The sequence below is a fragment of the Panthera uncia genome, chromosome F2 (assembly GCF_023721935.1).
Source record: "Panthera uncia isolate 11264 chromosome F2, Puncia_PCG_1.0, whole genome shotgun sequence".
NCBI classification, from domain to species: domain Eukaryota; kingdom Metazoa; phylum Chordata; class Mammalia; order Carnivora; family Felidae; genus Panthera; species Panthera uncia.
Genome location: NC_064812.1, coordinates 29,005,782 through 29,019,171, shown reverse-complemented (window position 1 = coordinate 29,019,171; position 13,390 = coordinate 29,005,782). Strand labels below are relative to the sequence as shown.

General features: G+C 36.9%; 1 protein-coding gene across 1 annotated transcript in view; it reads left to right on the top strand.

The window, feature by feature from the left end:
* The window catches only part of TRHR (thyrotropin releasing hormone receptor), a 45,837-nt gene extending 35,909 nt beyond the window's left edge, over window positions 1-9,928 (top strand). The window contains exon 3 of the mRNA XM_049633006.1: window positions 9,488-9,928. Within this exon, the coding sequence (XP_049488963.1) occupies window positions 9,488-9,895 (408 nt within the window). The 3' untranslated portion in view covers window positions 9,896-9,928. The remainder of the gene's footprint in view (window positions 1-9,487) is intronic.
* The last annotated feature ends 3,462 nt before the right edge of the window (window positions 9,929-13,390 follow it).

Here is a 13,390-nt window from a genome sequence, read left to right as displayed (position 1 = left end):
TTGGGTCTAGAGATGCACCTTGTTCTTAATTAGCTATAGAAAGTTAAAATGAATTTTAGTAAGTTCTTCAGCACTTCAGGAAACTTCAGAGAATCCTCCCTGTGAATGCAGCAATTAAGATGATGACTGACAATCACTGTTGTTAGGAATTGAATTTATTCCTATAGTTTATCAGCACTTTGATGGATACATATGCTCCAGGGACTATTTCCCTTTGCCTGGCCTTACAGCCCCCAAATAACCCCCAGTTATGTGAAAATGAGCACAAATATGTCTGCATATTATGTTACCGTAATATATAAGTTATATCTTCTTAGAATGTTGGAACTGGAGAGACTTTTGAGATAAATATAGATTCCATATTTACCGGCTCTGGAAAATGAGGTTCAGACATAGGTCATACGATGTGCCCAATCTCCTCAGAGATGGATTGTGGAACCAAGCCGCTGCACCCCAACCCTAACTCTTTCCTCCGTACTCACTCCACTTTGCCACTCACTAACATACAGGACTATGCCACCACAATTCTCTCCCAAGGAAGAATGTCTAGATAATAGCAAGACCCATGACCATGCACAGAATTTTTCTGAATCAAACATAAAATCAAAAGTCAGAATTTTTTCTGAATCAGTACAAGAATTCCAACAAAATCTTCCAGAGAACTGAGGTATCAATTAACTCCCTGTGACTTCCTGGGCAGACTAATAAACTAATCTCTGATAATGAATCAAAATGTCCCCAAATCCCATGTAACCAGATCTTCACAAATGACATGCTAATTGCACTGTGACCCCTGAAATAGAAGTTTTCAGTTCACTTTATTTTTTATTCCATTTTCATTTTAAATTTTTCATTTTTTCATTTTAAATTTTATTGTTTGGTTTTTTTCCCTAGGAAGTAGATTGGTGTGAAGTATCCCTATCTGCCTTGTTATGACAACTGTCTTCTCCCTAATCAATACTTTCTAAATGTAGCACTCCAATTTTGGGCAAAAAAACACACGTAATCCTAGGGCTACCAATGATTCCTGCCAATAATATTATGCTTTCCAAATATTTCATCAACATTATTTACAACAATAGAAGTCTTCAACTCACTATACATGTTGATTTTTGGAATTATCTAGAAAGAAAACTAGCTGTAGCCTCAAAAGACCTTAGTCCAATAACTAGCTTGCTGTTTATACGTATATACGAGTTGTATGACCTTATTTCTGCACTTTTCTGAGCTCAATTTCCGTCCCTCTTCAATGAAATGGGAAGAGTAACACCTGTCCTACAGATTTCATAGGGAAAAAATACAAAATAACTTGATGACAATGAAAGTACTTCATTAATTCCAAGGAAGTAAATAATTTGCTGCTATTAGAACCCTATTCAGTATTTAGGGTATTGACTTAAAAGTGACATTTTTCTCCTGCATTATCTTGATCTTTTAGACTGAGTGTGGCTAAGAAGAAAATGGGAAGATATTAAAAAAGTGTTTTCATGTATATGTCTGAGAAGAGGCCAACCTCACCACTTGTGCACCCTGTACTATTCCCTATTCATGAACACAGTTCTTCCAATTGTCTTCTTTTTCTCTCTCCTGGATCACAAAATTTCCCGTCTCTGTGGGATTGCTCCTTCAGTAAACAAAGATATAATATCTACTATTTTTGAAAAAAATCGATTGACTCTGCATCCCACTCTGGCAATTCTTCTATATTACCAGTCCCTTTTCCAGCAAAACTCTCAAAAAATATTTTTATAGTCACTATCCACTTCTTCCACCATCTCTTGAACCCACTCCAAACAGGCTAACCTGATAAGTGAAAATTTTATAAGTATAAATAAATAATAAACTTCTCCAAAAATATCCATTTTCTCTCACTCATGTTTTTCTGTCTTGCTGTTGTTCTCCAATTTTCAAGAGCAGCCTAAGACTAATCCCAACTGTTTTAGGTTTGTCTTTCTTTATTCTGTATCTTTGTTGAGTCCTGATATGTCTATAAAGTCAATTAGTATTTTTCACCAGGTATTTATCTCTCAGAATTGTTCTAATGATTAAATGTTTAATATTCTTGAATGCTTTATAACTTAAAATGCAATATACAACCCAGCAGCTCCATTCCAAAGTATATACCCAAGAAAAATAAAAACCCATATCCACATTAAGAACTTGTACACAAATGTTCATAGCAATATTATTCATTACAGGTAAAAAGTGCAAACCACCACATGACCAGATAAATAAAATGTAGCATATACATAGGGTGGAATATTATTCAGCAATAAAAATAAATAAAGTACTAATACATGCCCCAACTGTGGATGAACCTTAAAACATTATGCTAAGTGGAAGAAGCCATTCATACCACAAAAGACTAATTCTATTCATATGAGATGTTCAGAATAGGCAAATCTATGGGGACATAAATATATTAGTGGCTGCCTAGGGCAACCTAGGGCTGGGGAAGGTGGGAATGACTTGTAATGGATGCGGGGTTTCTTTTCAGAATGATGAAGATGTTCTAAAATTAGGTTGTGGTAATGGTTGCACAACTCTGTGAGTATACTAAAAACTTGAACTATACACTTTAAGTGTGGGTGAATTTAATTATATGTAATCTATGTCTCAATAAAACAAAATATGAGGTTAACATTAGTCATAAGTCAAGCTGATAACATGCACCCTTGATGTATTGTGTTGAGAATGAGAGTTCACCTCTATGGCCCTCCTCCCCCAAATCCATACCTTCATTCTAAGTGTGAGAAAAATATCAGCCAAACTCAAATTGAGGGATATTCTATATAATACCTAACTGGTATTTTTCAAAAGTAAGGAAAGTTCGAGAAACTGTCACTTCTCAAAGGCACCTAACGAGATGTGATGATTAATAAATACATGATATTCTGGACGAGATCCTGGAACAGAAAAAGTGAACCAGGAAAAACCAATAAAATTTTAATAAAGTATGAAGTTAACTAATTCCATAGAAAAATTATCAATATTGGTTTGTTAATTGTGACAGATGCACCACACTTTTAGGTGTGTTAATGATAGGTATTAATAACAGGGGACTTTGGTGTAAAGTATATGGAAACTCTGCATTATCTTTGCAACTTTCCCATACATAAATCTAACACTTTTTAAAAAACAATATACAAACATTAGTTAATAGTTTTAGAATTTATAGTAAACATCATAGTACATGGGATAGTAGTTAGTAATACAAGGATCCTTAGCAGGCTGAAATAAAGAACGTAAAAGGCCTGGTTTTTCACATGCAGCACATATATGCAGAGTTGAACTAGTATTTCCTGAAGGAACCATAATTTCAACTTTAACAGTCAGAAGATAGAAATTTGTGCGGTTCACATTAGAAAGAAAGAAAGAAAGAAAGAAAGAAAGAAAGAAAGAAAAAGAAAGAAAGAAAGAAAATCTCTACTAGAGTCTTTATCTAGAGGCTTTATAATGATTACAAAGGATGTGTTGAAAAGGACTGAATCCAAACTCTTTTATGAACACTGTATGCCACTTTCCACATAATTACGGTGAAAAGTAAAGTGTAAATAGTGGGGCTTGATTTGTTTTTTTAAATTTTGTTAATGTTTATTTTTCAGGTGGGGGTGGGGAGCGAAGGAGAGAGAGAGCCAGAGAGAGGCAGAGGGAAAGGGAGACACAGAATCTGAAGCAGGCTCCAGGTTCTGAGCTGTCAGCACAGAGCTGTGAGATCATGACCTGAGCAAAAGTCAGATGCTTAACTGACTGAGCCACCCAGGCACCCCTAGAAGGGCTTGATTTAAAATATTCAAGCTGATCCTCATGAGAAAGATAACCCTTCACCATGGTGGCCAAAGACAGAGGCCCTTGCTTAGCTCCTCCTGTTCCCACCCTGCTCTTCCCCTCAACCATCTCTGTATGCAATCCCTCTCTCTCCAAACACTGTTTTAATCAATTGACTTTTCCAGCTTCCTTTTCATGCCCTCAGTATATTGTGCAAAAATGGCTGCCTACCTCCTCATTGACTAATGGGGCTTCATGGAGCTGACATTTTCAGAACTTACCACTGTGTCTCCTTTGGCAGCTCCATCTCTCCTTCTGGCCTAGCCATGGAAGGCCAGGCACCCCACAGTGTGACATCACCTCATCAGAGAAAACTGATAGCTTTTGTAATGTAATAAAAATAATGGCTTTTTGTAAATCTTCCTAGAGGAAGAGAGAGAGAGAGAGAGAGAGCTCCACTTAGTCACGTGATCTGCAATTGGGACTTGCATACTAAATCACTTCGGGCCCCCAGGATATGCCCCGCTATCTCATGCCTCCAGGTTACCATACACATCCAGTGTCTTCAATGTCTTCCTGCCTCTCTTTACCTCCAGATTTTGGCTTAGATGTCACTGAGACCAGAAAACCGTGACAAACCACCACTCAACCTCAATTCCAGATCAGGTACTCTCATAGAACCAAAACTTTTCTCTGTCTTAGGATTCATCACGATGTATTTTATCTGCCCATCAGATTATAAGGTATGTGAAGCCGTTGGCAAGGTCTCTCTGGACCACCGTCAAATCCTCAAGAGCCAGGACATTGACTGGCACCCAGTAGGGATACAAATGAATCTCCTAAATGAATGGATAAATTCCTTCCCAATCAAAAGTATGTTGTGAAATCCTTTTCCCTGAAGATTGTGTCATACTGTTTCTCAAGGACCTTCACATTCTGGTACAGAGGCTTGTAAAGAAGCAATCTTTCACCTTATCACATATCCCATATATTGCCCTAGCAAAAATGTCAATGCTTAAAAACAATGGCCCAAAGATATTTTCAAATTTGCATATTTGTCACTTTATTTGGGATAAGGAATAGCAACAAAACTAAAACTTCAACAACCACAGTGAAATTAATTGGGTATGAAAGACAAACACCAGGACATTTTTTCCTAGGTGTTTGCTTCTATACTAAATAAGAGCTGTTAAAATCCAAGCTATGGTTACACTAAAAACTTATGAATATTTTAGAAAGTGATTAAATGCAATAAAAAATTCTGGGAATTAACTAAAAATAATTACAAGTGGAGTTAAATGTATTCTCTATTATCCCACTGGAGATGTGTTTTCCATTTCATCAATTTTAGAAACATATTTCACTCCACACTTCCTTACATTTTTAAAAATATATTTATTTCAACAAAAACCGAAATGTATTTAGAACTCATTTTATTAATTAACCAATCTCCACTTAAAACAGATTTTTTAATATTACAAAGTCAAATGTTTGCAAAAATCCCCTAACAATATGTTAGAGAATTACAATCCAGAAAAGGATCATGGCTATATTTTGAAATAATTCTTTCCATGCCTGAATTTATTCAGCATTTACTGGGGGCTATCTTATGTCACACACCGTACTAAATCCCTGAGGACAAAGAAATTAATAAACTTACGCATGCCCTGAAGAAGATTACCATATATTGGAGAAGTGGACAGATATAGCTCATTGCAATAAAAAGTTTTGGTAGTGATGTCAAAGTTTTCCAGGGGAACTGTGGAAGCATATGACAGAAATATTAACCTTGAAACATGTTGCTTTTCTCAAAAACAATGCTCCCTCAGTGACATTAAGTGAAAACAGGTAGGTAGTTATTAAATGTGGGTTCAATGTTTCACCTGACAATTGTAGAGAAAAACACAAAGGCAGATGAAATTCAACCTTTAAGTTGGAAATTTAACAGCAATAAGTATTTGGATTTATACTTAGAAGAAGTTACAGGTTTAAGTGACCAGAATGGGGATAACCCAGTAGAAATCTCATAGTTGGAAATGCAAAAGACTTTCAGAGAGAGAGAGAGAGAGAGAGAGAGTGCAACGTATAAAGGAAGGAGCGTGGGTTTTGGCTTAAGTAGACTTAGGTTGAGTCACAACTTTGTCACTCACTACTCATGTAGTGTCCTTAGACAAATCACACAGATTCTTTAAACCCCAGTTTCCCAATATGCAAAATGGAGCTAACACTAGCTTACACATGGAGTTATTATAAGCATTAAATAAGATAATGTTTACGTACCTTTATGATGAGCCATCATAAAGAACTTAAATGTGATGGTACCAATCTCATCGTTCAGGAAGCACAGATTCAAATATCCAATGCTGAGTCCTTGGCAAGGAGTGGGAAGATGTTAATGAGTGTGAAGCAGTGACCTGATGTCAGAGAACCTGGAGTACTAGAGAGAAGACAAAGGCAGGGATGATGATGATAAAGATGATAATTACTGTAGCTCCCTCTGAAGCACAGAATACTTATCACTGGATTAAGTGATTTTCCTAGGACCAATTAAAGTATTTACTTATAATCTTAAAAATCTTCTTAGAAAAACATTAGGCTTCAGTTAACCTCTTGACTGAGTAAATCCTTCTTATCTCTGAAAGAAGTCAGAATCTCTGGAATATTTTACTTGGTATTATATGAACCAATGTGAAAATTACACCATCTCATGGAACAACTTCTCTACCCACAGCGAGCAAAATATGAAGTGTTAACTCTGCACTGAGTCTGAAGAGAAGCTCAGGGTACAATGAGTGAAGCAGAAGAGGGGACATGGGACCATTCTTGGAGGGCAGGGAGAGCTTCAAGAAAGTGATAAGATGGCCCTAGAAGGGAGGAAACAGGAACCTGAGAGGAGGTGGATAGCTCATAGGTATCACTGCAAGGAAGTAGTAGGAGTTGTTCAAAAAGAGATTGTAATGGTTTAAGAAAGAAAGAAAAAGAAAGAAAGAAAGAAAGAACAAAAGAGAAAGAAAGAAAGAAAGAGAAAGAAAGAAAGAAAGAAAGAAAGACAGACAAAGGCTATTTGTAGCCATAGATGATATTTGGAGAGTCAAGGAAAGAGACAGTTGCTATAGATCTGGAAAGAATAACAGCAAGAAAGTATCTACTTCCACAATGTAGGATGCAAGGGGAATTCCTAGCTGAGGCAAAAGAGATATGGCTAAGAGTGAAACAGAGCCCCAGTGTCAGAAGGTTAAAAGTGCTAGGGATAGGGGCGCCTGGGTGGCTCAGTCGGTTGGGGGGCCGACTTCGGCTCAGATCATGATCTTACGGTTTGTGAGTTCTAGCCTCACATTGGGCTCCGTGCTGACAGCTTGGAGCCTGGAGTCTGCTTTGAATTCTGTGTCTCCCTCTCTGCCCCTTCCCCATTCACACACTCTCTCTCTCTTTCAAAAATGAATAAATGTTAAAAAAAATTTTTTTTAAGTGCTAGGGATAAAAGGAGGTATTCCAACTCAGGAGACCCTGATGGATTCTATTACCAGGTATAGATTCTATTACAAGGTAGGGAGATGAATTTATAGTAGATACTGATGACAGAGTAGATGTCTAGATGCGGAATCTTTATTTCTACACTAAAGAACTTTAAAAAGCCCTCTCTGAAAACAGGATTCCCCTTGATGCCAGAACAAGATAGAGGCTGCTGGTATTAACTTCAGTAAAACAGCTGGGAAGTCTGGAGGGATGAGGAGGGAAGAATCAGTTCCTTCCATTTGGGGTAGTTTTCAAGCTCAGAACATCTAGAAGGTCTGGGCCAAGGAAGCTGAAAATTCTCAAACTCTGTGAGAGACTAAAAATAACTGAAAATTATGTATGTATTTACTTATTTATTTATTTAAAGCCTTTTTTTATTTTTCAGTAATCTCTACACCCAACATGGGGTTCAAATCTACAACCTCAAAATCATCAGTCACATGCTTCACCAACTGAGCCAGCCAGGCACCCCTGAAAACTTATTTTTAAATGTGTAAAGTGTTGCTTTAGAAGAAGAGCAATCAATTACCTTCCCCACCGAAAAGATAACCACAGCTACAATTTTAATATGCCCTTCACAGAATTGAAATATTGTGTCCTCTTTATACTGTCACTAATCAAAGGATAGCATTTTCATAGTGGTTTAGAGTTCCAAAGCCCTTAACATGTTCATTATTTTTAAATTTTATTTTCTTAATATCTCTATGACGTAAGTGAAACACTATGATCAGGCATATTTTCAGATAGAGAAATTGAAGTACAGATGAATGATTTCATTAAGGTCTTAAAACCACATAATATAGACAAAGCCAAATGACCTAACTCTGGGTCCAGGTCAAGCCCCAGCTGCTCACCGAGCATGAAGGTGAGAGAAGAATCTTCTAAACGATGCTCTTTGGTAATCTTGTCCCTGGGCAATCTTGGATATCAAGTCCATCCTACCTATTGTCCTAGCTCCTGTGCATTACTGTTCTTAGGAGTAGGGTCAGCTCCACGTAAAATTTCAAAGTTTATTTTCTCCATCTTGCATCTCCCTTTACGCTGAAGGAAAGTTGTGCAGTTGAGAAGGGCAAAACTTTGGATCTGGGCTGACTTAGATTCCGATCCCAACTCTAAGACTCTGCCATTTCTGCCAAAGTACTCACCAGCACCTACACGTTAGTTTTCTAACTTGAAAAATGGAAGATGCCATACATATTTGGAAGGTTTTCAGCTCTTTTTTTAAATGTGGGTTTTTTGTTTGTTTTTGAGAGAGAGAAAGCATGTGCGTGAGCAAGCATGGGAGAGAGAATCTTAAGCAGACTCCACACCCAGTGGGGAGCCCAACACAGGACTCAATCCCATGATTGTGAGTTCATGACCTGAGCCACAATCAAGAGGCAGAGGCTTAACTGACTGCACCACCCAGGCACCCTGTGTTTTCAGCTTTTTAAATGTAGTGACATATGCAAAGCAGTTAGTCTAGTGTCTGGCACATAGTAGACATTCAATAACCATTGGCTTTCTAAAAAGACATTTTCTCCTTTTCAAACTATTACGTTCCTCCTTGGATTTAAGGGAGCAATACTGGCTCCATTTTGCAGACAAGCTATTAGGTTAAAATCATTTCTCAGGGCCATATATAAGGTAAGTAAAGATGGGATTAGACCCTAGGTTTCCCAACACTTGTCACAGACATTTATGGTGGCCTGTGTCACATTCTCTCAGCTGGACTCTGATTGCAGCCATTGTTATAGTGGATGGTTCCTATTTGCAGGGAGCATCCTGTTTCTGGTGTTCACTGTCCCCTGTCTAGCTTCTCTGCCTCAAGTTTCTTTCTAAAGCCCCCAGGAGTTTCCAAGCAGGAGAATTCTGAATGTATGGACCAGTTAAAGCCCCTAAGGGCACTCCTCAACAAAAGGGAGATGGCAGCCAGTGGACAGATGCCAGGGCCTCTCTTTCCCTGGAAAGATAATCCTGAAATGCACAGTGGGAGCCATCACCCCATCTTAGCTTTCCTCTTCCATCACATTCTTTTTTTACCCTTAATCCTGCTTCCTGAGATGATCTCACAAATAAACCACCTGCATTTAAGTCCTTGTCTCAGACTACATCTTGGGAACTAATTGCAGGGGGGTGGGGGGGAGGGAGTTGTTTTTATTTTCATTTGTTTGTTCTGTTTTCATTTTGTGTTTGCAGTGCATTTCTCTTTATTTCTCCATAGGTCACCAAGATGCTGGCAGTGGTTGTAATTCTGTTTGCCCTTTTATGGATGCCCTACAGGACTCTTGTCGTTGTCAACTCGTTTCTCTCCAGCCCTTTCCAAGAAAATTGGTTCTTGCTCTTTTGCAGAATTTGCATTTATCTCAACAGTGCCATCAACCCAGTGATTTATAATCTCATGTCCCAGAAATTCCGTGCAGCCTTCAGAAAGCTCTGCAACTGCAAACAGAAGACAGTGGAGAAACCCGCTAACTACAGTGTGGCCCTAAATTACAGTGTCATCAAGGAGTCAGATCATTTCAGCACAGAGCTTGATGATATCACTGTCACTGACACTTATTTGTCTGCCACAAAAGTGTCTTTTGATGATACCTGCTTGGCTTCTGAAATAACCTTTAATCAAAGCTGATTCATGAATAAGAAGAAAATGGACCACAAAGTAAATGAGAATCTGTGCCATTATCAGCCCAAGAGGAAACAGCCAATACTTGTACGTGAAGACAGAGCAGATAAAGTCTTTGCCAACGTTCTAATAAATCCTGGCCCAAGATACTTTAACACATGAGAATGATTCATATTTTCCTTCTAGTATCACAAAAATGTTTCACAAAAAATGAAGCAGATTTGTGAAAGAGCCAAATGGTAGAAACTGAAAGTGAAGCTCTTTCCATTTAATTTGAGAAACTCACTATATTTCCTGGGGCTGTGAAGTTTAGATAAAATCTAGACATCGATTTAACATTATTCATAATAAATGTAACTTCTCAAACTCCCCCAAATTACTTGTCCATTTGGTAATTTGCAACATGTAAGTGTTCAAATGTTTGCATTTAACATTTCATTTTAACAAAGTACAGTGCTATTTCATGCATCTCTGAAACTACAGGGGAAAATAAAAAAAAATTGTTTATTGAGTAAAAATGAGATTTCAGACAAATATGTTCACTATATGAAAATCAAAAACAAATGTCATAATGCTTATAAAATTCTGAGATGATTTTTTTTAATTCAAGTACAGCTGGCACACAGTGTTACATTAGTTTCAGGTGTAAAACATAGTGATTTGACAGCTGGATATGTTATGCTGTGCTCACCAGAAACGTAGCTACCATCTGTCCCCATACAACACTATTACAGTAACATCGACTATCTTCCCTATGCTGCACCTTTCATCACCTGGAAGATTCTTATGTCTTATAAAGTAGATGTCATCATTCAACTTTAATGGAAAATAAACCTCGATATAGCTGGAATTACAAGTTGGGAAGACATGTAGATTTCATTTTTAGATGAATCCGACTCTGAACCAACTCTTTGAACCTCCTAAATGATGGGTGAGACAGGAGAAATCTATTAAATAACTATGAAGATACAAACTAATGTGTGAGTAATATTGAAATGCAGAGACAGGACAAGAGAGAGTATTTAAAATAAGGTTTTACTCTTTCTCTAAAATTTTTAAGGAATAAAATCCTTTTTGAGCATTCTTTGTGTATAAACTACTGAGCCATGTCAAGCGAATCCTTCTAGTCAATCTAGCTTAAAAAGTTTGAAGCATGCTCAAGAGCTTTGTTGCTGTTATAAGTCAGCCAGAGTCTGACTATTACACTTCCAGATGAAGACTCCCCACAGAGCATTGTAGTCTATGGACTTTTAATTTGTCTGCAACCACCTTTCCTTCCCACCTGCTTGTCATTTGTAGATTTGGAAGATTTTTGTTGTTGTTGTTGTTGTTGTTGTTGTTGTTGTTTTTATGCTAGTGATATTTTGTTTACAGATTTTAAGTCAAAACAATGCAAAAGTCTATCGGCTTTAGTTTCAATAGAGCTAAAACTTATTTCATCTCATTATTGATATCTTTTTCTAGGTATGACTTAGACCTGCTATTCTATTCCTGTGATTATGAGAGAGGTGTGAATGTGAATCTGTCCAAGACATAGTGTCAAGATCCTACTTTAATTCCTTCCAGATGACTCACCTACTGGTATTTGGTCAATCAGCATCTCCAAGTGTATCTCCTTGGTGATGGTTCAGTAATATTTCATTTTTAATGACACAGTCAAAAAGTCCTGGGTGCCCCATAGACTGGCATCTTCCTCGCTCCAGCCAATATTCCTATTTCATGGATTTTTTTTTTTGAGACCTAATTGCTAATGACAATGACCCCTCCCCACCTTCTTTATGAAGAATACATCATTTCTCTGTTGGAAACTTCGGTTTTAAAATGCTGCTACATGGAGACTCTGCTATCTAGAGCATCAGAGCAGAATATGTTTTTGAGAAAACTGGCCTCATCTCCTCCAGGAAGACATTCTTATCCTGTCCCTGTATCAGTAAACAAATGCAAGCAAATGTCTATAGGAAATACACTAAAAGTCTATCTGTATGATACCAAGAAATCTATTTTAACTGACTTTTCATCCTGGACTAAATATTAAGCTTAGAATCATATGAATAGAAGCACCAGAGTGACCCAACCCCAAATCACACAGGCACATGTGCAGATGCATACAAACTCATACTCACGTGTGCATAAATTGCTTAACAGAAGGCATTGGAATATATTAGCTTTTTCATTAGGGAAAGGAGCTGATATCATTGAGCATCTACTGAGCATGTCTCAGGCTTGCTGGTAGGTACTTAAACCACATTATCTTCATCACAGTCTCACTATAGCTGTGATTTATTTCTCTGATGCTAAAACCAAGGATCAGGGATTGATACAGCTTCTCTAAATTGTGTAGATACTGAAAATGAAAAATGTGTTTCTTTTTTGTTTCTCTTTTTTCAATCCAGCATGCTAATAGCAGCTTGTGAACTGATGGCCTAAATAACTAAACTATATATATATATATATATATATATATTTTTTTTTTTTTGCTAAGTGGTAATATTAGATGTTGAAAAAAAATTACAATTAGTTTTACATGTTGTACACAGAACACAATATACTCTGCCCACCATTGGAAATTTCATTGATGAGCTCAGTCTTTCCATTTCCACTTTTAATAACCTGTTAGTTTTAGACCACATGGGACATTCAAAAGAACATAGTTCATAGTGTTTCAACTCTAAAGCAAATGTCATTATGAAATTAAATGTTCCCATGCAATTTCCAATAGATAACTGGGTTTACACAGAAAAGATATGACTTTCTAAAGTATTCTTTATCACACCGTACTAAATCATAAAGTATTTCCATAAATCATAAAAACTTAATACACCATCAAATGAAAAATAAAGAACTTGAAAAAAATTGCTCATGCAGGAGAGCAATATTATTAAAGGCCTCCCTTAATAAAATCCCTTGGGTTATTTTATTACTTCCAATTTCATTAATTGTTGAGTGTCTTTGGTTAGATCTTGCACCTGAGGTAATTAGGTAAAGGTCACAGATTACAAATAAAACAAGCAAACATAAATTACCTCTTAAGATTTCTTCCATCTGTATTGGGAGTGTATTTCTAGAGCTTAACTCCAACACAGGTATTTTGAAGAGAAATGAGAGAAGTCCAAACCATCGTCACCTTTAAATGGGCTAAGTGAACAGAACAATACACCTTGAAAATATTTCAAAACAAGTGGCTGGTTTGAGCTACATAACTGGTAAAGCAAAAGGAAAACTATGGCCGTAAGGTTTAGTGTGACTGAATCTTAAACTTGAATTCTATAATTCTCAGCTGAATGTGTTGGAATACTAAGGACAATATGACTTAGTAAAACTGAATCCAAACACTTTTGGTCTGCTCTTAAAGATTGAAGGAGTTACATCACTATAAACTGTTAAATCTATAAATTTGTTAGAAGAGAGAAAGGATTAACTTTTTGGAGGAAAAGCAGATTTTAAATAGTCTACCAATGATTCTGTGAATTCTATAAATACTGTAGTCAGCATTATTTTTGT